Source organism: Delphinus delphis, chromosome 3, assembly GCF_949987515.2.
Source record: "Delphinus delphis chromosome 3, mDelDel1.2, whole genome shotgun sequence".
Taxonomy (NCBI): Eukaryota; Metazoa; Chordata; class Mammalia; order Artiodactyla; family Delphinidae; genus Delphinus; species Delphinus delphis.
This window is the reverse complement of record NC_082685.1, coordinates 25,116,455-25,144,086: the sequence shown is the minus strand read 5'-3', so window position 1 is coordinate 25,144,086 and position 27,632 is coordinate 25,116,455. Positions and strand designations below refer to the sequence as shown.

General features: G+C 49.8%; 1 protein-coding gene across 1 annotated transcript in view; it reads left to right on the top strand.

The window, feature by feature from the left end:
- Positions 1-18,961, top strand: part of NEURL1B (neuralized E3 ubiquitin protein ligase 1B) — a 40,477-nt gene extending 21,516 nt beyond the window's left edge. The window contains exons 3-5 of the mRNA XM_060008383.1: positions 10,797-11,516; positions 13,607-13,732; positions 14,103-18,961. Of these exons, the coding sequence (XP_059864366.1) occupies positions 10,797-11,516; positions 13,607-13,732; positions 14,103-14,347 (1,091 nt within the window). The 3' untranslated portion in view covers positions 14,348-18,961. The remainder of the gene's footprint in view (positions 1-10,796; positions 11,517-13,606; positions 13,733-14,102) is intronic.
- The last annotated feature ends 8,671 nt before the right edge of the window (positions 18,962-27,632 follow it).

Below are 27,632 nucleotides of genomic sequence, written 5' to 3'. Positions count from 1 at the left end.
CCTGCAGTGAGCTGGTTGACAGGGAGCAGCTAGCACAGGTGCCACGGGGCAATGTTCACAATTACAGGCAGATGGGGAAATGAGATTAGAAGGAATGCTATCTCTCCGTGATGGGATCATAGGTGAATTCCACTTCTTTCTTTATTACCTCTATGAGTTATCTTTTTTAATATATATGTAAAAAACCTTTTATAATCAGAAAGGGCAATAAAGTTCTTTTTCTTTCTAAAGGTTATATGAGATAATGGAGAGGTTACTGACATGTGATCAAGACTCAATAAATGTTTCCTTCCCAGGGAAAGAGGAAATTGACATTGATTGCATCGGGGTAAAGGGGATATGGGTGTTTTTCTTCTTCTTTTTTTTCCCCCAAGTTATCAACAATGATTTATAATCAGAAAAAAAAAGTTATAATAAAAATAAGAAGAAAGCGAAACAGTCATGATTTTGTACGGTTTGAGCCTGGGTAATAGATACTCTGCTGTTGCCGGCACAACATGAGAACCAAAGAAATCCCACCATAAAGGGGGTCCCTCCCTCCCAGTTGCTGGAAGAACTGGGCTTCTGAGGGTGGTGTCCACAGTACCAAGTGGATAAATAAAAAGCAACTGATGTTAGTGTCATGCAAATTCCTCTGGCTTCCTTTTCCTCAGTAGGAACAAGGGGGTAACATAGTTCCCTCAGAGGGTCTCAGCTGTGAAACTTCAGAATAGGGACCCCTCATCCCTCCCTCCCCTCTCTCAGACCACACTGGATAGACCCTCAACACCAAGCTAAAGCAGCATCTGGGGAAGGTTGTCAAGTTTAGGATGCCCGGTTACATTTGAATTTCAGAAAAATGATGAATAATCTCTTTAGTACAAGTATACCCCATGCAATAGTTGTGACATCGTTATAAAAGAATTTGTTTTCTTTTTTTAATTTTGACTTTTTATTGGAGTATAGTTGATTTACAATGTTGTGTTAGTTTCAGGCATAAGGCAAAGTGATTCATTTATACATATATCCATTCTTTTTCAGATTCTTTTCCCATATAGGTTATTACAGAATCTTGGGTAGAGAAGAATTTGTTGTTTATCTGAAATTCAAATGTAACATGGCATCCTATATTTTATCTGGCAACCCTCATCTGGGAAGTGTCCTCCCCATCTGGTGGGACAGGGGTGCACTGTATTTGCCCTGGAACTTGAGCCAAAATTAAGTCTCAGAAACAAAAAGAGCTTCGTAGGCCTTGCCTATTTCTCTTACCTGATGAAACTGTGCTTTCAGCCCAGCATCCCTCCTGCAGGGGGGTCCAGCTGCAGCAGAGAGCGCTGCTTCTCTGTGGCCAGACCCTCAGGTGCCCCCTCTTGTGACATTCAGTCTTTCCTCAAGATAGGACGACTTAGCCCCTTTTAGATAAAGAATCCAGGGCTTGGAGAAGGGAAGTTACTTGCTTGTGAGTGGCAGAGCCAGGATTAGAACCTTTAGTTCAGTGGTTCTCAGCCTTGGCTGTACATTGAGGTCACCTGGGGGGCTCTGAAAACCCCACTTCCCGGGTTGCACCCAGACCGATTAGATCAGAACCTCAGGGAGGTGGTGGTGGGGGGGGTTGTGGCTCCCAGGCATTCAGATTTCTTAAAGGCTCCTCGGGTGATCCCAGGGTGCAGCCCGGATTGTGATCACAATGATCCTCTTTGCATGGGTGCCTGTCCCTCCTCCCTGCCTGGTATCAGGCTGAGCTCTTCAGACCTCTCAGTTCAGGGCATGGTATCATCACACAAGCCCCTTCTCTTGTTTTGACTCTTCTGCTTCATCTCCGATCCCCGCTCCCATTCGCGCCTTTCCCTGCCCAGATAAGTGTCACTCTGATGTTTGGCAGCCCTTGGGTGTGTGTATCTTTTAAAAATATGTAGAGGGCTTCCCTGGTGGCGCAGTGGTTGAGAGTCCGCCTGCCGATGCAGGGGACGTGGGTGCGTGCCCCGGTCCGGGAAGATCCCACATGCCACGGAGCGGCTGGGCCCGTGAGCCATGGCCGCTGAGCCTGCGCGTCCGGAGCCTGTGCTCCGCAACGGGAGAGGCCACAACAGTGAGAGGCCCGCGTACCACAAAAAAAAAAAAAAAAAAAAAAATGTAGAGCTGTTTTGTATGCATAGGTAGATGGTATTGTGCTAAGGATCTTATTCTAGTTTTCTTTTTTCACTTGCCCCATTTTAAGATTTATCCGTATCTGTCTCTCTGCTTCCTTGTTCTCTAATGGCTTCCTGCTTTGATGGACACCTGGGTTGCCCCCATGCAAACTGCATTGCTTGATACATTCTCCCACAGGGCTGCCCTGTGGCTGCTAGTTTACTGTTCTCAGGGGCATCGACCAGGATGGGCTTACTGGGGCCTGGAGTGGTCCATCCTGAGAGCCTTGATTTCTCTGGATGCTCCAAGTTACTTTCTGCTGATTTTAGTAGTTCTTGGACCCAGGAGAAGAAGGTTCAGCTGGGTCATGCACACCTCTCCTGGCTCCTTTTTCTCCAAGGAAGCCCTTTCCCAGAGCTCTGGAATGCAGGCCCCATGCTGTCCTGAGGCAGCCCTGTCCCTCTTCCAGGCAGCTCACTAGTGGTCAGTGTCGTGGCCTCATTATCCTTCCTCTGTCGAGCAGTAGAAGGCTGGTCAGATTGAACATGGAATGCCAGCCCAAGGCCATGGCATTGCAGGCTATGCTGTCAGAAACCTTTGGTTGCAAGTGACAGAAACCAGTTCAATCTCACTCAAGCAAAAAAAAAAAAAAGGGTGGGGGGTACGTGGGAATTAATGTCTTCTGTGACTGAAAATTCCAGGGAACAGCTCCCTGTTAGACTGGCTTGATGCAGAGGCCCAAGAAATAGCACCCAGAATATTGGCCGGCCTTTATTTCTTGCTCAGCTGTAGTCTTTGTTGGTGTCATCCTCCACCAGGCTGTCCCTCTGGGTTGGGGGCAAGGCCACCAGCAGCTCCAGTCCCATGTCCCACGAACTAGCAGGAGAGCTGCTTTCCCACAAGGTCTAGCTAAAATCTCAAGATCTAACCTCGTTGATCTCCATGGCTAGAGGGATGGGATAGAGTGACTGGCCAAGTTAAGACTCCCTCCTCAAGGCAATGAGTGGAAATGGGGCAGGGGGAGTTCCCTCGAAAGAATAGCTGGGTGCTGAGACCAGAAGAAGCAGGGATTGGGTGCCAACAGTGGCTCTCCAAAGGCCTCATAAGGGAGTCATTAACCCCCCTTGAAAGCCTTGAGCCCTTTCGTTAATTTATTGGACCTACTCTGTGCCAGACACCACGCTGAGGGCTGTACCTGGGTGATGTCTTCTGGTCCTCACAAGAACCCTGTCATCCCCATCGGCAGATCCAGCATGGATGGATAACTTGGCCAGGGTCACCTAACAGCTGGTGGTTCTAGAGTCAGTATCTGTTCACCAGTGTTATGAACAAACTGCTTGATAAAGACTTGAAGTTGTAGATCGAAAGCAGAGCCTGCAGGTCTGAGTGCATCTCTCCATGCTGCAGATAAGGAAACAGAGGCCCAGAGAGGGGCAGGGATTTGCCTGAGGTCACCCAGCTGATCAGTGGCTGTGGTGGGCAAGGGGCTTTGGTCCAGGACCCGAGAGGTGCCTTGGCCTGGGACCTGTGAGCGCCCACATCAGGCAGGGAGGAGCGGCTTCAGCTGGCTTCATCCGGAGCCCCACTGGGGAGCAGCAGAGGGTAATCGGCTTTTGCAGTTAATGTTTTCTTTACAAACAGCCCAGATCAGCGCCCAGCTCCCAGCCCCACAGTAAGGCATTTGCCTGGTAGGGTACCCCGAAGGCTTATCCTTTCCTAGTCAGGAGTGAGAGCTCCAGTCTGTGGCCACGTCCTACTAGGGGCCCCTAAAGGCCCACTCTGTGCCGGGCATGACACCAGGCCCGTGGTTATTCCTTCCACAGCGCTGCCATTCGTCCTCCCCATGGGCCTGTGAGGCAGGTGTGAAACTCCCCAAATTGCAGAAGGAAGCTGAGGTCACAAACCGCACTGGCCAGGGACCAGCTGAGGTCTGTCTGCCCTGGTCCAGTCTTCTCTGATTGGCAGCAGGGAGGCATCTGGAAAAGCCCGGGCTCAGTGCCCAACATCCTCACCTTCTCTTCTCAATCCCAACACCCCTGCCTTTCTGCCTGCCCTCTTGTGGCCATGGTAGAAGGAGCTCTGCTCCTGTCCCCTCTGCCTGTTCAGGGGCATTCTCCTGTCATTTGTCCCTTTCTCCAGCCTGTCTTTCCCTCTCCACAGAATCATCCCCATGAGCACATACAAGTGTTCTGGTAGCTCCCATCTTTAAAAGAAACTGCCCGTGACAATCTCTTCCACAGGCTACTACCATTTCTCTGCTCTCCTTCAGAGAGAAACTTTCTCAAAAGTGATGTCTATACCACCCCCTCCCATTTCCCTCTTCAGCTCAACCCAGTGAACTTTTTTTAAAATATTTTTTAAATTATTTTTTAAAAAAATTATTTATTTTATTTATTTATTTTTGGCTGTGTTGGGTCTTCGTTGCTGCGCACCAGCTTTCTCTAGTTGCGGCGAGCGGGGTCTACTCTTTGTTGCGGTGCGCGGGCTTCTCATTGGGTGGCTTCTCTTGCGGCAGAGCACGGGCTCTAGGAACGCAGGCTTCAGTAGTTGTGGCATGTGGGCTCAGTAGTTGTGGCTCACGGGCTCTAGAGCACAGGCTCAGTAGTTGTGGCACACGGGCTTAGTTGCTCCGGGGCATGTGGGATCTTCCCAGACCAGGGCTCGAATCCATGTTCCCTGCATTGGCAGGTGGATTCTTAACCACTGCGCCACCAGGGAAGCCCTCCTTCTTACTTTTAAATCATATACTACAACATGCACGTAGAAAAGTGCCTAAACAACTGTAGAATTTAACAAGCAAATGAGGCAAGGCCATTTCTCTCATCTACTCTTTCTCCAGATGATATGAGCCTGTCGCTGGGCCTTGAGTCCCATCTCTAAGCTGTTGGCTCCCGAATCCATATTCCCAGCCCTGACACCTCCCCTGAACTCCAGAGTTCCCTCCGCCTACTCACATCTCCTTCTGGCGTCCGAGAGGCTTCCCACGTGGAGCACGTTCACACAGTCATCCCTGTTGTCTGTGGATGGTACCACCCACGTGGTGCCTCAGCCGGAACCTCCGGGGTCATGCTGGACTCCTCTTTTCCTCCCCCGGCAATCATTCCGTCAGCGTGTCCTGTCACTTCTGCCTCCAGGACACGGCCCAAAGCAGTCCTTCTGAGACACCGAAGTGACTGATGGAGGGTCCCCTCTGTCTCCAGTTCTTCCAGTCTTCATTGTCATCTTCACACACAGATGGTTTCTCTTGGGGCATAAATTCTGCTTTACCTCCAGGCCCAGACATAGTGGACCTGAGAGAGCCAGGGAAGAGAAAGAAAGGGAAGAACTGAGCTCCATCCCAGGCCAGAGGCAGGCCCTGGAGGTGGCCCAGGGAGAGTGGGAGGTCAGGGCACCCATCCCAGCCATTCCAGCCTCCGCGCGCCTGGCCTCGGACTGCTGCTGCATGATGGTGCTTGGTGGGTGATCGTGGGGGGGTGGAGGGGGGTACTTGTTGGACCCTTCCTCTCAGAGATATTAGGTCCCTGGGGACCACAACTCCACTTGGCCTGAGGCTGGGTCCCCATGCTGGGCAGCTGTAAGAGTTGAACAAGGACAGCTGGATTTTGGAGGCAGCGTTGCTTGTCATAAGGAGCCCGGCTTTGGAGCTGCGTAGCCTGAGATGGAATCCCATTTCTGTCACCGCTGGCTGTGTGACCTTGAATAACTCACTTCATCTCTCAACGCTTCGGTGTTTTCCCACTGTGAAATGTGCCCATTTTGCAGAGCCGCGTGGCATAGTGGTAAGGATTGATAAAGGTAATGAGTGCATGGAGGTGCTTCTGGTAGGCGCTCAAGTAAATGGTTGTGTATACTTTCATCAGGTCCAGGGAGTGCATTTGGAGACGGGTCGCAGGTTAGAGCCAGGAAGTTCTGATAAGCTTCCTTGATGGCCTCTTGATGTGGCTGGATTTCTGCCTGTAGCCAGCTGGCTGATTCTCCATAGAGAAGCTTTGAGAGGTAGATTCTGAAGGGTCGGGCCTAGGCCAGCACTCTGCTATCTTGGGCCTGTCTCAATCAGGGACAATGCCTGATAGGGACGAAGCTCCTTATATAAAGGAAGGAGACCCAAGCTTTTCCAAGGGGCTGCTGTGTGCCAGGTCCCAGGTTAAGTGCTGTCACATACTCTGTAACACCAGCCTCAAAAACATACCAAGCTTTCACCGCCTCAGAGACTTCACACATGCTGTTCCCTCTGCCTGAAATGCTTACTCTCCACCTCCCAGCCACCACTGCTTCAGCCTTCGTGTCATAGCTCCGTGATCAGAGACTGGGCTGTTCTGACCCACTCTCAGGCCCCACTTCTGACCAAGTCCCCCTTTGACACACACAGAGAATCCCAGTTCTATCACTTCCTGGCTGTGTGACTTGGAGTAACTCACCTTGCCTCTCAGAGTCTGAGTTCCCCACTGGAATGTGCCCGTCTTTCAGAGCATCGTGAGACGGCAGCTCTTGGTGGCAGTCATCACAGTCTGGAAGAAGAGTTAGTTTTCTGTCAGTTGCTTCATTAAAATCTGTCTCTCCCACGGCAGTGAGAGCTCCATGGACCCAGAGGCCATGCCTGCTTGTTCTCCTCTTCAGCCAGTGCCCAGCACAGTGCTTGGCACATGGCAAGTGCTCTATACATTTTGTTAATAGATGTTTAAGGAATAACGATAATTACCATGTTTTGAGCACTTTGTGCCATGCTCTGTGCTAGACCACCGGTCCCCAACCTTTTTGACACCAGGGACTGGTTTCGTGGAAGACAATTTTTCCACGGACCGGGTGGGGGGGGGGGGATGGTTTCCGGATGATTCAAGTGCATTGATTGATTATGGTCTCTGTGCAGTCAAACCTCTCTGCTAATGATAATGTGTATTTGCAGCCGCTCCCCAGCACTTGCGTCACCGCCTTGGCTCCACCTCAGATCATCAGGCATTAGATTCTCACAAGGAGTGTGCAACCTAAATCCCTCGCGTGTGCAGTTCAGAGTAGGGTTCGCGCTCCTATGAGAATCTAATGCCGCCGCTGATCTGACGGGAGGCAGAGCTCAGGCGGTAATGTGAGCGATGGGGAGCGGCTGTAAATACAGAGGAAGCTTCGCTCGCTTGCCCTCTGCTCACCTCCTGCTGTGCGGCCTGGTTCCTAACAGGCCATGGGGACTGATAGCGGGTCCGTGGCCCGGGGGTTGAGACCCCTGTGCTAGACTCTTTATAAAAGCATCTAATTTAATCTCTATAACAACATGGGTGGGAGTGTGGGGGGCAGGTATCATCATGATTCCATTTTCTTAAAAAATTTTATTTTATTTTTTTATACAGCAGGTTATTAGTTATCTATTTTATACATATTAGTGTATACATGTCAATCCCAATCTCCCAATTCATCACACCACCACCACCGCCCCCGCCCCCACCCCTTCCCCCTCTTGGTGTCCATACGTTTGTTCTCTACAGCTGTGTCTCAATTTCTGCCCTGCAAACCGGTTCATCTGTACCATTTTTCTAGGTTCCACATATATGCGTTAATATATGATATTTAAGCTGAGGAAGCTGAGACTTCAAGAGGTAAAGTGACTTACCTAAAGTCACATAGCCAAGAAGGGCTGAGGCCAAGACTCGAACCTAAGTGTACCCATCTCCAAGCCATGCTCTCAATTAGGATGTTATACTGAAGGACAGGCTCTTACGTGGAGCTGTTAGGGGCCAGGAGGAAGAGCTTTGGGGGTGGGGGACAGAAGCAGAGTGTGTTGGCAAGAGCAGAGGCCCACGGCAAGCCATGGCTAATGCCTTTAGGCTTGGCCTCACAGGATGACTGTGGTAGGGCAGCGAGCCCTGGGAAAATGCATTACGCCAAGAGGCTCCCAGAAACACCCACTTGTCTAAAATGCCTTTTCAAAAAAAGTGCTTGTTTTAGTCTACTTTTATTCATGTTTTTTTTCTGATTACAAAATCAGTGCATGTTCATTAGCGAAAAATGAGAAAATCTGAAAACCATAAAGAAGGAAATTTCCACCCAGAGATAACCGCCCTCAAATTTCTATGTATTTCCTTCCTATATCTTTCCTCTGTATCCCATGCATACATTTCCCACATAATTCGAATCAAATCATATATTCGGTTTTGTATCCTCAGCTGTTCATTTAATATTATATCACGGGCATTTTCCCCCCATTGTTACATATTAATTGAAAACTTGATTTTTCAAAATATTGGGGTTTTTGATGATAAAACTTTGCAGTGTATATGTTTACTGTAGAAAAGTTGGAAAATACAGAAAAATCTGAAGAAAATCCCTCATAACCTCACCCACCTGAGAGATAATGACCATTAACATTTTGTTGTATGTCTCTCTAGAACTTGATTTCCTATGCACATATAGTATTATAGACAGATACATACAGACACATGCACACATACATACTTTTTAAAAGGACCAAACTGAAATCCTGCTTCTTCCCTCAGGTTATGGGGAAGCATCCACTAACGCAAGACAAACTCAAATGTCCACAGATCCCAAGCAAGTAGTTGAGATGGGTGAAGGGGCCAGCTCAGGGCCATGGGGAAGGAGAGCAAACCATCTCAGCAAAAGGGCAAGCTGTAACCCATCGATGACAGGCGAGAATTCAGGTCCTGTGTCACTAGACCTGATTTTCCAAGAGAGGCTATAAATCCAGTGTAAAGTGAATCTCCTGACTCTTAAATACTGGCCACTAGTTCAAAAAATATTTTGAAAGACCAAGGGGTGATTTATTCAACAAACCCCTGGAAGGGGAAAAAAGAAGAGGCAACCATAGCTTAAAAGAGGCCAGTGACAATGAGTGGGCTTTATTTGGACCTTCATTCAAAGAAACTGGGAACAAAGCATATTCTCACACACAATAAAGAAGTCTTTAAATTTTAGAGAGACATACTGAAATTTTTTGAGATAAAATGGCATGTCTAGGATTTGCTTCAAAATAATATAGGAGGGAGAACTGATGGGGGCATCAGTGAAACAAGATTGGCCATGAATGGTAATTGTTGAATCTGGGTAAACAGCATTCATTATGCTATTTGTATGTTTGGGTTTTTTTAAATAAAAAGTTAAAAAAGAGAAAAAAAAAAAACCAAACACCAGTAGGCCAACCAGACAGGTCTGTGAGCCAGCATCAGAACTTGGATGGCCAGTTTGCAAACTGCCCTGTGTGGAGCAGGGGTGGGGAGTAACATATGAGGCTCTCACCAGGGGTTAGGGCATGTTCTTTGCAAAACCATGTTTGTTATTATGATTTAATTTTATATTTGGAAAACTAAAGAGGAAGAAATATTTTTTTCCCCATGACATAAATTACAGAATGGTAACAAAATCTTAGCTAGAGTGGTTTGGTTTAAAAAGTCTGAGTAACACTTTTTCTTGCTTCCTTTACTTGCTTTGGTTAACAAGAAAATTTTGATCACAAAAACAACTTCAAAATACTTTCTTTCCCTGATATCTTTGTTATTCAGAGAGGCAGTCAGTCTCTGCTAGAGACCTCATTCATTTATTCATCCAGTAAGCTACATAATAATGAAGGCTATCTGCCAGGCACTCTGCTAAGCCCTGAAACTTGGTGGTGAACAGACTGTCACAGACACGGCCCTCCAGGGACTCACATTCTAGATAGGGACAGTCAACAAGTAATCTGTTGATACCAAAGTATGAAGAGCTGGACGACAAACACTATTTTTATTTGCTTTTTTACTTAATATAGATCAAGAGCATTTTTTCATGTTACTAAAAATTGTTCAAAAATATTTTCATGACTGTGACTTTTAAAACACGCCCCCTTAGTTTCCTGTCCTATACAATGAGGCCATTTCTTGCAGAAACCTTACACATTCAAAGGTGGGGTAGCACCCAGGCACTGTGCTCCCTGCTGCAGACACAGCAGTGAGAACAGGCCCATGCCCCGCCTTCTTTCAGAAGCAGCATGGAACCAGACAGCCCCGGGTTCGAGTCCTGACTTTGCCACTTAATTGCTGTGCAACCTTGGTCGTGCTCCCTAGCCCCTTTGTGCCTCAGCTCCCTTCTTTACCAAATGGTGGGTGATAACAGTACACACCTCACAGGTTGTATGAGGACTAAATGAGAACCTGTGAAAAGGAGCTTAAAATAACCTGTCACACAGTAAGGCCACAAACCCAAGGGTTTGCTCTTTCCCTTGAAGCTTATGTTCTGGTTGGGGAAGCAGACAATAATGATTTTTAAATGCCCTTTAAATATGTGTATGTGTAGCTGATTCACTTCATTATGAAGCAGAAACTAACACCAATTAAAAGAAAAAAAAAATCTTCAAAAGTATGAAAACCTCTGAGGGGGGTGGGAGGAAGGAAGAAGGGGGAAAGAAAAAAAGGGAGACGAGAAGACAGAAAAGAGGGAAAGGAAAGGATGGAGGGATGGGAGTACGAGAAGGAGGGAGGAAAAAGGGAGGAAGGGCCTCATCTGCCCGTCCCAAAGATAAGAATAGTCAAGTGCACTCGGGATGATGCTTAATCCAATTCTGTGCACCTGAGGATCTTAAATAACCTCACGAAGGAATCAGAAAAAGAAAGGGAGGGCTCAGGTGGGGGTGGAGGCGTGGGGAGGGCAAGGCGGGGGCTCCTGGCCGGCTGCGCCCTCACTGCCCTTCTTCTGCCCTCCCCGCGCAGAGAGCGGGTTCGCCGACACGCTGACGCCCGCGCGCCTCGGCCAGGCCCGCTTCAGCGCCTGCCTGCCGCCCAGCAGCCACGACGCGGCTAACTTCGACAACAACGAGCTGGAGAACAACCAGGTGGTGGCCAAGCTGGGCCACCTGGCGCTGGGCCGCGCCCCGGGCCCGCCGCTCGCCGACCACGCGGCCGCCGCCATCCCGTGCGGGCCCCGCGAACGCCCGCGGCCCTCGTCGTCGCCGGCGCTGCTAGAAGCCGACCTGCGCTTCCACGCGACGCGCGGGCCCGACGTGAGCCTGTCGCTCGACCGCAAGGTGGCCTGCGCGCCGCGGCCCGACGGCGGTCGCACGCTTGTCTTCTCCGAGCGCCCGCTGCGGCCCGGCGAGAGCCTCTTCGTGGAGGTGGGCCGCCCGGGGCTGGCGGCGCCCGGTGCGCTGGCCTTCGGCATCACGTCATGCGACCCGGGCGGGCTCCGGGCCGCCGAGCTGCCCACCGACCCCTATGCGCTGCTCGACCGCAAAGAGTACTGGGTGGTGGCGCGCGCCGGGCCCGTACCAAGCGGAGGCGACGCGCTCAGCTTCACTCTGCGGCCCGGCGGCGACGTGCTCCTGGGCGTCAATGGGCGCCCGCGCGACCGCCTGCTGTGCGTCGACACCACGCAGGCGCTCTGGGCCTTCTTCGCCGTGAGCGGCGGCGCCGCAGGCCAGCTGCGCCTCCTCGGTGAGTCCCCCGACCGCGCTTTTGCGGGGCTCACCTCGGGAATCCTGGCACCACTGGATAGGTAGCCGGAGCCACTGCTGAAGCCCAGCCGGTGGTCCCCTAAACTTGAGCACGCATCAGAACCACCTGGCCTCCACCTAGAGTTTCCCATTCAGTGGGGGTGGGTCCTGAGAAAATGCATTTCTAACCAGTGCCCCGGGGATGCCTTTGTCGCAGCTCCCTGGACTACACTTTGTCCACACCAACCCGAGTACCCGCTGGTGTCAGAGCCTGACAGGGAAATTGTCGGTGCAATTTTTATTTCCATTATTATGATTTATTATAAATATTTTTACATATGTAATGTATATTAAGCGTAGGAGAAAAAGAAAATACAACTACATTTAAAAGAGGAAAATGAGAATAACACCGTCCACAGAAAGTGGAACGCAGGCTTGAACCATCCCGTTTTGAGATTGAGTCTTGCCTTCATTCATGCCACAAATAGACACGCAGCACCCTCCTCCAGCTGTGGGCCAGGCCCTGAGCTCGTGGGATGGGGCACGGCAGAGGAGAGGACACAGACCACGGAGCGCCCTCACGTCCTCACAGACACCCAAATGGAGATTTGCACGGTGTGGTGTTTGCTACAGCAGAGGGGCTTCTCTTCTTGCCAGCTTGGTGGAGCGGGGCCGGTGATCAGGGATGGTTCCCAGAGAGCACAGCTCCATTTTCGTGTTTCAAGAAGTAAAGTCCAAACGATAACAGAAACGATGAACATTTCATATGTCACCTCATTCAGTTTTATCCTCCTGAAAATTGAAGCACAGGGAGATTAAATAACTCCCAGTCACGTGGCTGGTCAGCCATGAAGATGCTGGGCAAATCAGAGAATCCCTGAGCCTCAGTTCCCTTCAGTGTAGAAAGGGAGTGATGACGTGCATCGTGGGGTTGTTGCGAGGATGAAATGATGAGGTGCCTATAATGCTTTTAAGCAGGTGCCTGCCACATGCAGCATGTTTAATAAGTAGCAGTAGTAACGACAGTGACTGTTGCTGTTTGACTGAGGACAGAGGAGGAACAGGGTAGTGGTGGTTGTAATTTGGTTGGTTTGGGTTTTTTTTTTTTTTAAGGGACCATCAGACAATAGTCATCATTTCAGCCTGAGATGAGTTGCCCAAGTTCCCACTGGGACTTTGCAAGAACTAAGCCTAGAGTCATTCTCTCCCCCTCCCCAGCACCTCCAGAAGAACCACGATGAGCCTTTGAGTGGTCAGGAAGAGAAGGCAGGAGAAGCTAGAAAGGAAGTGACTGCTTTTAGAGGCCAGGGACTTGCCCTCCTGATCCCCATCTGACAGCAACCCTGGTTCTGTAATCTGTCCATCCATCCTCAAGCAGGGTAAGGGAAGGGGCATGTCTCTTCACATCAGAGATAACCCATCATTATCTGAACCAACAGTGAGTTCAGGGAAGAAGACCCATCCATGTTGAACACTAGTTGGGAGTCTTGTAGTTGCAAGTAACGAAACCCCACTCACAGTGCCCTAAGCAAAAAAGGAATTTGGGGGGTACACACATGCCTCAGAAGTCTGGGAGTATATTGGATGGATTCAGGAACAGCTGGATCTAGGTGTTGAAAGGATGTCATCAGGATTCCACCTGAAAGCTGTACTTTCCTCTGTGTTGGCTTGACTCTCAGGCAGGCCCTACAGCACCAGGCTCATCTCCCAATGGAACGGGCCCCTTCTTTCCTAGTAGTTCTAGTAAAAGTCACAGAATCTGGCCTTGCAGGCCTTGCTTGAACCACCACTGAGACCAAGGGTGGAAGTTCTTATTGGCCTGGCCTAGATCGTGTGTGTGAGGGTGAAGTAGTGCCTCAAACAAAATTCCAGTGCTGTTTCTGAAATAAACAAGAATGGAGGCTAGGCGGCAAAGACCAGATGTCTATCACACATGAACGATTCCATCCGTTCTTAGCAGAACCCTGTGAGGTAGCTCTTGTCCTCCCATTAGATACATGAGGAAGTGAAGGTGCAAAGCAGTGGAGAGCCAGGGACTAGCAGAGCAGAGCCCACCTCCCACTGCCCCTGATGGAGTCTCTTTGGTCTCAGGCACCCTGCAGTCCAGCCCAGCAACCACGTCCCCGTCAGGATCCCTCAGCGGCTCCCAGGACGATAGCGATTCCGACATGGCCTTCAGTGTCAACCAGTCCTCCTCGGCATCTGAATCATCCCTGGGTAAGGAAGGGCACACCTTCAGGGAGGGGGGAGTGGAGGGTGCAGGGAGACAGGGGCTCGCCCTGGTGGCTGTACCAGCCCTTCCTGGGGCTAAACAAGGTGGCTGCCTTTCCCCCGCATCCTTTCCTTCTTCGGCTGTAGGGAGGAGAAACATCTGGATGTGGCATCCCAGAGGCTGATAATGGTGCTTGATGCTTGGGGGTAGGAGCGTAGGAAAGGGGGCAAAACCCAGGAGAATAACCAAAACTGGTGTCTCCCCAAGTTGTCCCCCCATGGATTCTGCCATAGAAGCCCTGCCTTCTTGGGATTGCCCCAGCAGAGCCCACCTGAGAACCACGGATTAAGGTCTGCCTGTTCTCCCTTTCTGCAGTGACGGCCCCCAGCTCCCCACTGAGCCCACCAGTGTCCCCCGTGTTCTCCCCACCGGAGCTGGTGGGCAGCAAGAACAGCGAGTGCGCGGTGTGCTTCGATGGCGAGGTGGACACAGTCATCTACACGTGTGGACACATGTGCCTGTGCCACGGCTGCGGCCTGCGGCTCAAGAGGCAGGCCCGGGCCTGCTGCCCCATCTGCCGGCGGCCCATCAAGGACGTCATTAAGATCTACAGGCCGTAGCCTGGCCCGCCGACGGCCTTGACCAGAGCAAGGTCACCTTTCTGAAGCCCACCCCCACCCCGGGCCGGGCAACCACCATGGCCGCCGGGGAGTCCAAGGGCAGCAGCTATCTTGCCTGCCACTCTCCAGGGGTGGGCAAGGCGTGACAGTCGTGGACACGAGGCCCCCGGGGGTCTCAGTCCAAGTGAGGGTTGCTTCTGGCTCGAAAGTGCTTTGCCCCCAAAAGGCCGTCCAAGAGCGAGCTCAGGAACTGCCTGGCAGACTGCCCTGTCCCCCGGTGACCTCTCAGCTGAGAAATGGCGTCCTCTGTGCAATGCCTTTTGCTGGCGTTGGGTTGAGTGTGTGTGTGAGAGAGGGGGAGGGGAGGGAGACAGTCCAGAGAGGGCGAGTGTGTGAGAATGACCTAGAGAGAACGTGTAGGTATTTATCCAGGGGTCCTGGCTCTAGGAGGTTATTTAACACTAAGGAATGTGCAATCCGGAGCCCAGACGGTAGCGTGACTAGAAGTTGTTCACTTTACAGGGCTGTGACGTCAGCTAGTTTTGAATGTACCAAGCCTGCACCTAAACAGAACTCCCTCAGGTGGTATAGAAAAGGGACACTCAGATTTTCTAAGGCGAGGAAAAAATAGCTCCTTGTTTACAGCTCCGAAGCGGCAACTCCTCGGGGAGTAGTTGGGCGGAGAACATAAGAGAACAATTTGCTTTTTCAGTTTCTAACTCAGTCTTGGAGAGGAGTTTTGACTGGGTGCTGGGGCCAGAGCTCTGGGCAGTGTCTTCTCCAGAAGCCTTGTCACCCCTTCAGCCCCAGACAGCCTGATTACAAGCACACCACCCCTGACTCCATCCCTACCTGCTTTTAGTCTATAGCATCCTCACCGTCTCCAAGGAGAAGACAAGCAACAGGTTCCCTTTTCCTGGGGGGGGCGGGGGGAAGAATCCTAGATGCCGGTGAGCCACCTGGGGTTGGAAAGGGTCACTCCGAAGCTCTCCACATTTCCTGCTGAAATACGGGGCCTGGCATTTGCCAACGGCTGTGGGCATCACCAGGATGACCTGCTGGCCAAGTAGGGGAAGGAAGCAGGGCTTTGCAACCGGAAGATGTTAACTGATCATTAGGATGTTAACTAGGAACTGAGACACTCGCTGAAAATGCTGACACTGGGACTATCCCCCTCCCCAGGGTTATTTGCTGGGCATTTCCTGGGACCCTGGCCCTGCCCCAACCCCCTCCCCCTCCCCCCTCCCCCCTCCCCCCTGCCTGGGCCCATCTCTGCAGACTCCCGGACCACACCTGAGCTGATGGGCTGGGAGGCCTGCAATTCCCTTCTGGGCCCCACCTCTGCCCTGTCTTGTGCTGTACCTTTAGGGAGGTCCCTGGGCCTCTCTGTTTCTCAGTTCCCGATCTGTCCAAGAGGAAGCCTGGTACCTGCCCACTCCAGAGCTTTTGGCAGGACTGGCACGTTTTAAAAGGCCCAAGACACCTTGCAAAGAGCAGGTATTGTTTTTAGTCCAATTCCTAATCTGTTCCTCTGTTGAGGGAAGCGGGGAAGGGAGGACATTCAGAGTTTTTGCCTTCATGTAACAAGTGTTGGTTGCGTGTCTGGGGTCCCCCTCGTCAGATCAAGGCCCATAAGGCCAGTCAGTCCGTGCCCTTGTGATGCTCCAGGTCTTAGACCATCTGCTTCTCCTCTGCCTGGTATTCCGACCTGATCTCAACTTCAGAAGCCCTACTCTTGCCCCTTCAAGGATCCCTGATTAGTTCTTTTTCCCTTATGAACTTGGGAAACATGCCCAGGTTTTAATTTTGCAGCAGAATCTTTAGGGGAGTGACTGGCACCCCAGCATTTGCCAAGATAAGAGTTTGCAAACCTAGGCGGCGCGCGGCACCCAGCTGAAGTTGGTCCGCTGGAGCCTTCTATTTCCCCCGCGTGCTGGGTGTGGGCAAGGCCACGCACAGGCCCCCTGTGAGAGGGCTAGTCACCCACAGGACCGTGGTTCTCCAGGCAGCAGCTCCACTGACTGGATTGAGCCATAGTCGCAAGCCCCGGTGGTCTCGGCGGCCTGGGGGAGCCAGCTCCTCTCTCTCGTCCCCTCGGGTTCCAGGGTCAGTGCAACCACTGCCAGGAATCCAGGGATCGAGGGCCTGGACCCAGGGTGGACCAGGCCATGTGCCTGGTGACCTATTACCTGGGAAGAAGGGAGCTGGTGGCCTGTTTAACATGCTCTGCAGCTGCTATAAATAGCCTCCCTGTTTCCAAGAGGAATTAAGGGTGTGTTTATCTTCTAAAAACCAGACATTTCCTGATGCTTGAAACTGATTTCTTCAGCGCTGCAGAGGAGCTGCCCACACCGCCCTCTAGGTTCTGTCTGGAGAGGGGGCAGGAGGAAGAGGGAAGGGAACCCCTCTCCTTTATTTGGCATCACTGTGTGCCCGGCACTGGGCTGGAGAGGTGCATCCCCATGTCAGTCCTGTGAGGGAGGTCTTAGTACCATATTGAGTCGTATCAAAGACACCACTGATGACAAAACACACCATTCTATGTACCACTAAGGGAAAAACACTGCCGATTTCAACTGTAAGGTGCCACAGCTATTCGATTCATTTTACTCCGACATAAGTGGAGAAGCTGTGCTCCTAGAATCAGTGAAATACGATATTATCCCCAGTTGGCAGGTAAGAGAACTAAGGTGCTGGAAGTGAAGCAGGAGGTGACAGGACTGGGCTTCAAACCCAGGAGCGCGTGATGCCAAAACCCACGCTCTCCGCTGCTTGGCCCTGAGCCCAGAAAGCTCGAGACTGCTTGAGTTTTCTTCCTTGAAGCTCACCTGGGCAGCGCCTGGAGAGAGCTGGGCACCCGCCCCTGTGTGAGGGTTCCAGCCCCAGACTGCGGCCCCTGTGCCGCCTGGAACCCTGGGAGCACAAGTGTCCTTCCTTTCAGGCTTATCTGCCTACTGTCCACCTTCTCCCGGCAGAGCTGAGCCACGTGTGAGCTTGGGTCCAACCCAAGGGCCTCCTCCTGTTACGTGGGGGTGCCCATCAGGGGCAACTTCGGGGAGACACTTGTCCCACCACCTTCCTGGGCCTCATGACCACCACCCCCCTAAGTAGGGCCCCCAGCGCAAGGACAGGAAGACCAGAGGATACCCCCTTTGTCGTGGTCTGGTGCCTGTTCATTCTGAACCGCCAGAGAAATTGAGCTGTTTCCAAGTCAAGACAAGCTCCTTTTTCTAGCCCATTCTCAGAACTGGGAGTCTTCTGGGATTTAGCTACCCAGGGCAGCTGCTCCCCTAAGTACAGCAATGCTTTTTCAGTCATCCGACAACCACTGGTCAGCGTGGCCTGTGTTCTGGACAAAGGGATGGGAACCGGGTCTAAAGACAAGGCCTGCAGGGAGCTCGCAGTCCAGAGCAGGAGGTGGGCAGATTTGTAAACTTGTATTTGACCCATCTAGTGCTGGGTCCTGTGGTAGCACTTAGTAGGTACTCATTAAAGATTTACTGAGTAAATCAGAAATCAGGTTATGAGTCTTCAGGGTTTGGTAAAACACCACGTATACATGCACGCAAAGTCATTCAACAGACATTTGCTGAGTGCCCACCAGGCGTGGGGTGCTGGGAGGACGGAGCTGAGCGGATAGGACCCCAGCTCTGATGTCAGAGGGAGTGACATTATGAGACATTTGGGGCAGAGTCCATAGGCTTTCCTGGCCATTCTGTTGCCTCGGGGGTCTATCAGTGAGTACACAACTGCTTTCCAGACCCAGAGCCCCCTGCACACTTCAGAAAGCCTTCTCTGAGTTAGGAATGCCGGGCATCTCGTAGTCACTGAGTTGCTGCCGAAATGGCCTTGGGCAGAACCCTCAAGAGCCCCACCGACCGATAATCGCCTTCAGGTCTTGCCAGGGAGACACAGGGAGGTAGCTACCTGCTACTTTCAGGCCTTGGGACTGGTGGCTGGCAATCAATCCCCAAGTCGACAGAGAACCCCCAGTCAGTTCCAGAATAGGGTTGTGCAAACTCTTGGCGAATGAGAGGCGGTCACCTTCCGCTGCTCAATCCCGTCTCTGACCCGGTTCTGGCAGAAGGACTCCGGCTCAGGAACACGTGTCCTCCCGGCATCTCTCGGTATTTAATTTTCTCACCGTCTTTCTCAAGTCCCTAGTGAGATGACTTGTACAACAATTTGTCTGTGCCTTATGAAAGTGTCTGTGCACTTTTAATCCTTTTTGAAAGCAACTTTAAAAAGTGGGCCGGGGACTAGCATACGTGGTAGTGTTCTAGAAATCTGTGCTCATCACTGAAACCCTTCTGCATTGTGTATTTGATGTTGGAGTGAAGAAGTGTACGTCCCCCGCCCCACCCCACTACCTGTGTACAGACCTTTTTAAAAATGTCTCTTTTTCTGATTCAATACTGTGACCTCTCCAATACAGTCTAATCTTTGGAGATCTGTAATAAAGGTTTCAAAACCTGGGGGGAATGGGTGGGGAAGGGTTTGCACTGGTCCTGTGTGTTGTGCTCTTGCGTGTTGTGTGTTTTGATTTTTGTCTGTTTTTATCCGTTTTATATTAACATAATTTTCCTGTTTAAAAAAACAAATACAACTTTGGCTTGTTAAGAAAGTCTCTTCAGGACTCAGTTTTAAAAATCACAGTTGCCTACACAGTTGGGGAGTGGAGGTGAGGGATACAAATCATTGCCAGCCTTGAGGAGACAATTTGAAAAATGTCTATAGAACCCTGAGAATATTCAAACCTTTTGCCAAGTAACTCCTGAGAAAATATCCCCAGGAAATAATTCTTGTTGAGGATAAGCTCTATATATAAAGATGTTCATTGCAGCATTATTTATAATGATGAAAAACTAGAAGCAAGCCTGATGACCAACAACCAGGGTTTATAGTTGTCCCCCACCATTCTGTCATCAGGGGATTGGCTCCAGGACCACCCTGCCTTGGAGTATCCATGGATGCCCAAATCCCTTATATAAGATGGTGTCGTATTTGCATATAACATACGCACATCCTCCCATATACTTTAAATCATCTCTAGAATACTTAGAATACCTAATGCAAGGCAAATGTTATGTAAATAGTTGCCAGCCCAGCAAATTCAAGTTTTGTTTTTTGGAACTTTCTGGAATTTTTTTTCAAATATTTTCCATCTGAGTCTGGTTGAATCCACAGATGCAGAACCTGCGGATATGGAGGGCCAACTGTACTTGCCAAGAGCTCTTGGTTACAAGTGACAGAAACCCAACTGAACGGGCTTTGGAGAATTAAAAGGCTCAGGTAACTGAGAAGTCCAGTATCAAAACCTAAGAACTCACTTCGGGTGCATTTCGATCCGGAATCTGAAAAGCTGCAAGAGGATGTGGTCTTCCCCCCTCTGCCTCTGCCTTCTTTTGTCCCCACTTCCCACACAAGTTCTCAAGACAGCTGGCAGCAGGTCCAGGTTATATCCTGCCTTTGAGCAATCCCTGCGTGGACCAAACTGGATCACGTGCCCCTTCCTTAGCCAATCATGGAAGCTGGGGAGATCCGGGGCTCTGATTGGTCAGACCCAGGACATGCGCTCACCTCCACCCAATAGCCTCACCTGTTGAATTATGGGTTGGGGGGTGGGAATCAGAGACCCCATGGGAAAATTGAAGCGATGTTGAAGGAAAGCTGGGCAGGGAGGAACAACAGGTGTCTAAGAAAGGTTGAATAAAACATGATACAGATATATCCCTGGGAAATAGTATGGGCTGTGAAACCAGACAGCCTGGTGCTCACCTCCACATTGGGCCAGACACTTAAAGTCTTTGTGCCTCAGTTTCCTCATCTGCAAAGCAAGAATAATACGAGCTCCTGGTTTTAGGATGGATGTGAGCATTATTGAGACCATGCGGGTGATGTGCTAGGCACAGCATCTGGCACTCAGCAAAGAGTTTATAACACAGGAACATGTTTACATTAAAATATACTGTGAAAATCAAGATATAAAACTGCACATACAAAAAACAAATAACCCAATCAAAAAATGGGGGAAGATCTAAATAGACATTTCTACAAAGAAGACATACAGGTGGCCAAAAAGCACATGAAAAGATACTCAACATCAGTAATTATTAGAGAAATGCAAATCAAAACTACAATAAGATATCACCTCACACCGGTCAGAATGGCCATCATCAAAAAATCTACAAGCAATAAATGCTGGAGAGGGTATTGAGAAAAGGGAACCCTCCCACACTGTTGGTGGGAATGTAAATTGGTGCAGCCACTAAGGAGAACAATATGGAGGTTCCTTAAAAAATTAAAAATAGAACTACCATGTGACCCAGCAATCCCACTACTGGGCACATACCCAGAGAAAACCGTAATTCAAAAAGTACATGCACCCCAATGTTCATTGCAGCACTATTTATAATAGCCAGGACATGGAAGCAACCTAAAAGTCCATCAACAGAGAATTGGATAAAGAAGATGTGGTACATATATACAATGAAATATTACTCAGCAATAAAAAAGAGCAAAATAATGCCATTTGCAGCAACATGGATGGACCTGGAGATTGTCATAGTGAATGAAGTAAGTCAGACACAGAAAGACAAATATCATATGATAGCACTTACATGTGGAGTCTAAAAAACGGGGCTACAAATGAACTTATTTACAAAACAGAAGTAGAGTCACAGATGTAGAAAACAAGCCTATGGTTACCAAGGGATAAGGGAGCGGGGGGAGGGATAAACTGGGAGATTGGGACTGACATATATACACACTACTATATATAAAATAGATAACTAATAATAACCTGCTGTATAGCACAAGGAACTCTACTCAGTACTCTGTAATGGCCTACATAGGAAAAGAATCTTAGAAAAAAAAGTAGATATATGTACATGTATAACTGACTCACTTTCCTGTATACCTGAAACTAACACAACATTGTAAATCAACTATACCCCAATAAAAATTTAAAAAGCAACAACAACAACTCAAAAACAACCCTGCACATACACTTTGATTGGATGGATGTAAAACAAACAAACAAACAAAACAAACCACCACCAACAACCAATAGCCCTAAAACCTGACCATGCATTGGAATGACCAACAGAATAGAAGCACAATGTCCATGGGGGTTGTGTCTGGGTGATGGCATTATTGGTAACTTTTTTTCTGCCATGTTTTCCAATTTTTCTATAATGACCAGTTATTGCTTTTAATTTAAACTTCTTATTTGGAAAAATGATCTCCCTGCTCTGCAAAACCCGACAGGCACAGCTGGCCCTTGCTAGAATTCAGCAGGAATTCCCAGGCTGACTGTCTGCGTTTGAGATCCAAATTTAGTCACGGTGGAGATAAGGGCTTGCTAGTTTCTAGTGGAGACCAGGCCAGGCTAACCAGTTTGGTTGGGCTTCCTCCAGGCCAGGCTTTAGAGCCCAGATTTCTGGGCTCTACCACTTGCAGTGGTATCAGGAGTGGGGGGAAGGAAGAAGAGAAGTTCCTGCCCAGGGCTGTTCCTCCTGGCTTGTTAGAACAGCCCAGCTAGGTGACATTGAATTTTGGAAACAGTAGGGTAAGAGAAATGAACCAGCATTTATCGAGCGGAAGAAACCGTGATTTTCACACATTCTCTCAATGAATCTTCACCACAATATTTGTCTCCTCATTTTACAGGGAGGAAACCAGGCTCCCTCCAAGGTAGAAGTAGTGTTAGACCCCAGGTGTGCCTGTTCCAGAGTAAAGAGGCAAAATCTTTCAGAGGCACATTTTCACCCTTTCCCTTAGGTCTCAGAGGCAGAGTCTGCCCAGAACTTAATCTAAAAGCTTAATCCCTGAATCCATCTCCGTCACACACCCACACCTGATACAAGATCAGGTATGACATGGCCTTTACCCTCAAGAATCAACCAATCTGGAACGGGAAGGCAGACCCCAAAACAGACATGTTCAGGCTAGTGTAGTTCTGAGGCTGCTGGGACAGATCAAATCCAAGGCATAAAAGCTCTTGATCATTTAGTGATGTAATTTAAGCATCCTTCTTTCTCCTGGATGTTCAGGCTTTTACCAATGCCTGGGCCATACTCCCAGGCACATCATATTCTTGTCTAAAGCTTCAGTGTACAAAGCCCACGCCCTGACCCTCAGCATCCCTGAGGCAGCTAGCCTCAGAGGAGTTTTGCCAAAATATATATATAAAGACTTCTCTTTCCCTCATTTCCTGGCTTCCCGCAGGACAAACAATCCTTAATAGTAATAATAATAATAAACAAATCATTTAATGACCACTTACTATGTGCTAAGGACATCCATTGAATCCTCATGACAGCTCTTTGAGGTAGATCCCATCATTACTCCCATTTATGGAGAGAAAACCAAGACTCAGAGAAATTAAGTAACTTTATCCCACTGTGCGTGGCCTCTCAAAGACAAAAGGATTTCTTCTCTTTCTTTTTGTAATTATTTCCCAGAATCTAAACCCAGTGATTTTTCAAGGGCAAATGGGCCTGGAACATATTCACTTGTGTTTTCATTGATCCTACAAACAGCCATTCAGGTAGGTATTATTGTCCCATTTTACAGGTAAGGGAAGAGAGGCTCAGAGAGGGCAATGACCTGCCTGAATCACACAGCTCGTGAGCTGTGGAGCCCAGGTTGTGAACCACGTCTGGCTCCTTCCACAGCATCATGGCTTCTCTGTGAGTAAACTGTAGGGAGGGGGAGGGGGAGGGGGAGGAAAAGGAAAGAGAAGAAAGAAAAGGAAGGGTGGGAGAGGAGGGAAGGGGAGAGAAGCGGAAGGGAGAGAACCAGACTCAGCACCTAGAAGGGCAAGGAGAGAAAAGCTGTCAAGCCAGGTCCTCAACTTACATAACGTCTATTAGCCCAATTCCAGGGACAGAGAATCTTTGCTTCTCCCTTCAGGCTCAAGTCTCCTGGCTCTTGGAAGCTGGTTTTGGCTCCCACACAGGGATGTGGAAAATGAACTTTCCAGGCATCCAGCTATGGGAACAGAGCCCCAACCTTGGCTGTTAAATGTACCCAGGGGAAGCTTCCAGAAGTCCCTGGGGCAGCTGCATCAGAGTGCTTTGGGCAGGCTGGTCCCCTTCCCTCAGCCCCCTCCCCTCCTGGCTATGACCTGCCCAGGTCTAAACCTTCCCCTCGCAATTCAGAGCCTCAGACTCCCCGCCTGCCTCTCCCCGATGCCAGGGAAAGGCTTCAGCCATCCTTTGAGGACTCTGGAGGAACTGCTCAGGAGTCAGCCGGACAGGCCAGAGTTCACATCCACACTCAGACCCCAACAAACTGGGGCACTTGGTCTGCCCAAGGTGCCTTCTTGGGGTGCTGTTCATCTCGAAGTCTGTGTGGCTGCGATGGGGAGGCTCCCTCTCTGCACCTCACTTCCCTGCCTCTAGGTGGGGCTGTGACCTGGCCACTCACTCCCCAGGTCCAGAGGAGGCTGCATTCCGGCTTGTCAGTTCCCAGCAGGGTATCCACTCTGATGGAGTCTAGCATAGGGGGATGAGAGCGCGGGCTCAGGAGACAGACAAGCCTGAGGTCCAGGCCTGCCTCTGCTGTGGGGCAAGTTACTGACCCTCTCTGAGTCTCAGTTCCTGCATCTTTGAGGCGAGAGGGTGTCAGCCCCGTGGTGGACTGCTGAGGACGCTCCGTGTCAGGAAGTGGCTGGCACTTAGGAAGTGCTCAGTAGGTGGTTAGCGTTTTTACCAGTACTGCAGGCCTGCTACACCACCTCCCCCATTCATCCCACTCCTCCCTGTCCCAGCTGGGCCAGGGGTCACCTCTGTCACCCCACAGTCCCCTGGGCCTCCCTCCAGGCCCCGTACTACCTCAAGGAGTGGGCCTGTGACACGGCTAGCAGCATCTACAGGTGATCAGCACAGGTCTCCCAAATAGTAGAACCTTGATTTCAACATCTCCCTCCCCCAAGTGTGGAATATCTAGCATTAGCACACCTCCTACCCACAAGGAATGAAAGCGAGGGACGATCAGATGGCAGGGGCTCCCAGGCCTCGGAGCTGGCCCCAGCCCCTCGCCCCTTGCTTGTTTTGGCTCCCTGTCAAGAATGCTGGCCCGGGCCTGGGAGGCTGACTGACCTCAGACTCCGGAGGGGAAGTCACACTTTCGATCAACTCCCTGGAGCAGCCCTGCATTCCAGGAGGGGCGTGGGAAGGGCCAGGCTTCCCCCGGCTGAGCTGAGCGGAGAGCTGCCTGCAGCCTGGTCATCCCCGCAGCAGCCTCGGCACTGGCCCACGCCCACCTTGGCGTCCCCTAGGGGAACCTGCCCCACCAGGGAGGGATGGGGACGGGGGTCTGGGAGAAGATGCCCAAAGCCACCACAGGAAAGAAATGCAGGGAGGTGCCCAGGGAGATGTCTCTGGCTTTTCCCATCCACGTCCAAGCTTCCAGTGCTAGCTGATTTGCCTTTTCCAGTGTTATCCCCATCCCCACAAAAACAGGAATCTTCTCCATTATTCTGAGCAATTCAAGTCTCCCTCAAGCCCCTGTTCCCCAACAGGTGGTTCCAAGGCTGTCTGGAGCTGTCCCTCCCAGCCCAGCCTTGCTGTCTAGACCCCTCCCTGCCCCCGGGGTTGTTTCAGCCAGGGTTGTTCTCAGGGGCGCTAGTCTTGGGGAAGGCTTCCCTGGGGAGGTCACCCAAGACCTGGGCTTCGGAGCATGGACAGCAGTTGGCCGGCAGAGAGGATCAGCCCAAGCATGGTCTACAGCAGAGTGCAGCGTGAGCACAGAGGCTGTGGACAGCATGATGGGTGGGGCAAAGATCCCCAGAGACATCTTCCTTCTGCTACAACCAGCCTCTCTTCCTCCAGAGGTTCCCACGACTCCCCTGGCTGGCGGCTCCTGGTCAGGCTTCCTCCCACAGGCCAGTCTCCAGAAGGGACAGAAGAATGGGCCAAGGGCAGTGGAGTAGCCTGGGCAGGGGGTCAGGAGAGAGGATAGCCATGTGATGCTGGGTGAGGGCTCCATCCCCTTGGGACCATGTTTTCCCCATACCCACCATGAGGCAGTGACCCTAGAAGTCCTGAGGTTCAGAGAAGGGAGCCTTCTGGGCTCCTCCTTTGGGGAGATTGGCTGATTCTTTCTAGAAGATGGAGCACTGTCGTCCTCTAGTGGCTTTGGTGAGAGGCAGCAAAAACCAAAGCAGAAAGAAACTACTGGACAGGTAGTCATGGTCCAAGTGCTGATGGATCTACTGCCCCACCACACCCCACCCTCAGCAGATCCTCAGATGTCACCAGATGACCTGGGAAGCCAGGCTCCTGTGAATGGCATTGCGGATCTGGGTAAGCTTGAGGAGGGCATGTTAGGGTGACAGGCTGTGCTGAGGTTACATCTGAGTCTGGGGTTGGGCTGGCACTGAGATGGGGGACACGGTGAGGGTGAACTGGGGCTGGGCCCAGGACAGATTCCTTCCCAAGACCCCACAATGCTGGGAGGAAGGTACATGGTTCCTAACTCTGGTTCCCACCTCAGGCCACTGATCTGACTGGCTCTGTTTAACCCACACATGAAACCCTATGTCAGGCACATTAAAATAAAACAAGGAGCCCATCAGTAAACTTGCTCAAGGCCTCTTAGATAGCCTCATCCACCAGAGGGCAGACAGCAGAAGCAAGAAGAACTACAGTCCTGCAGCCTGTGGAACAAAAACCACATTCACAGAAAGATAGACAAGATGAAAAGGCAGAGGGCTGTGTACTAGATGAAGGAACAAGATAAAACCCCAGAAAAACAACTAAATGAAGTGGAGATAGGCAACCTTCCAGAAAAAGAATTCAGAATAATGATAGTGAAGATGATCCAGGACCTTGGGAAAAGAATGGAGGCAAAGATCAAGAAGATGCAAGAAATGTTTAACAAAGACCTAGAAGAATTAAAGAACAAACAAACGGAGATGAACAATACAATAACTGAAATGAAAAATACACTAGAAGGAATCAATAGCAGAATAACTGAGGCAGAAAAATGGATAAGTGACCTAGAAGACAGAATGGTGGAATTTACTGCTGTGGAACAGAATAAAGAAAAAAGAATGAAAAGAAATGAGAACAGCCTAAGAGACTTCTGGGACAACATTAAACTCAACAACATTTGCATTATAGGGGTTCCAGAAGGAGAAGAGAGAGAGAAAGGACCCTAGAAAATATTTAAAGAGATTATAGTCGAAAACTTCCCTAACATGGGAAAGGAAATAGCCACTCAAGTCCAGTAAGCACAGAGAGTCCCAGGCAGGGTAAACCCAAGGAGAAACACACCAAGACACATGGTAATCAAACTGGCAAAAATTAAAGACAAAGAAAAATTATTGAAAGCAGCAAGGTAAAAATGACAAATAACATACAAGGGAACTCCCATAAAGTTAACAGCTGATTTCTCAGCAGAAACTCTACAAGCCAGAAGGGAGTGGCATGACATATTTAAAGTGATGAAAGGGAAGAACCTACAACCAAGCTTACTCTACCCGGCAAGGATCTCATTCAGATTCGATGGAGAAATCAAAAGCTTTACAGACAAGCAAAAGCTAAGAGAATTCAGCACCACCAAACCAGCTCTACAACAAATGCTAAAGGAACTTCTCTAAATGGGAAACACAAGAGAAGAAAAGGACCTACAAAAACGAACCCAAAACAACTAAGAAAATGGTAACAGGAACATACATATCGATAATTACCTTAAACATAAATGGATTAAACGCTCCAACCAAAAGACACAGGCTCGCTGAATGGATACAAAAACAAGACCCATATATATGCTGCCTGCAAGAGACCCACTTCAGACCTAGGGACACATACAGACTGAAAGTGAGGGGATGCAAAAAGATATTCCATGTAAAAGGAAATCAAAAGAAAGCTGGAGTAGCAATACTCATATCAGATAAAATAGACTTTAAAATAAAGAATGTTACAAGAGACAAGGAAAGACACTACATAATGATCAAGGGATCAATCCAAGAAGAAGATATAACAATTATAAATATATATACTCCCAACATAGGAGCACCTCAATACATAAGGCAACTGCTAACAGCTATAAATGAGGAAATCGACAGTAACACAATAATACTGGGGAACTTTAACACCTCACTTACACCAACGGAAAGATCATCCAAACAGAAAATTACTAAGGAAACACAAGCTTTAAATGACACAATAGACCAGATAGATTTAATTGATTTTTATAGGACATTCCATCCAAAAACAGCAGATTACACTTTCTCCTCAAGTGCGCACACAGAACATTCTCCAGGATAGATCAC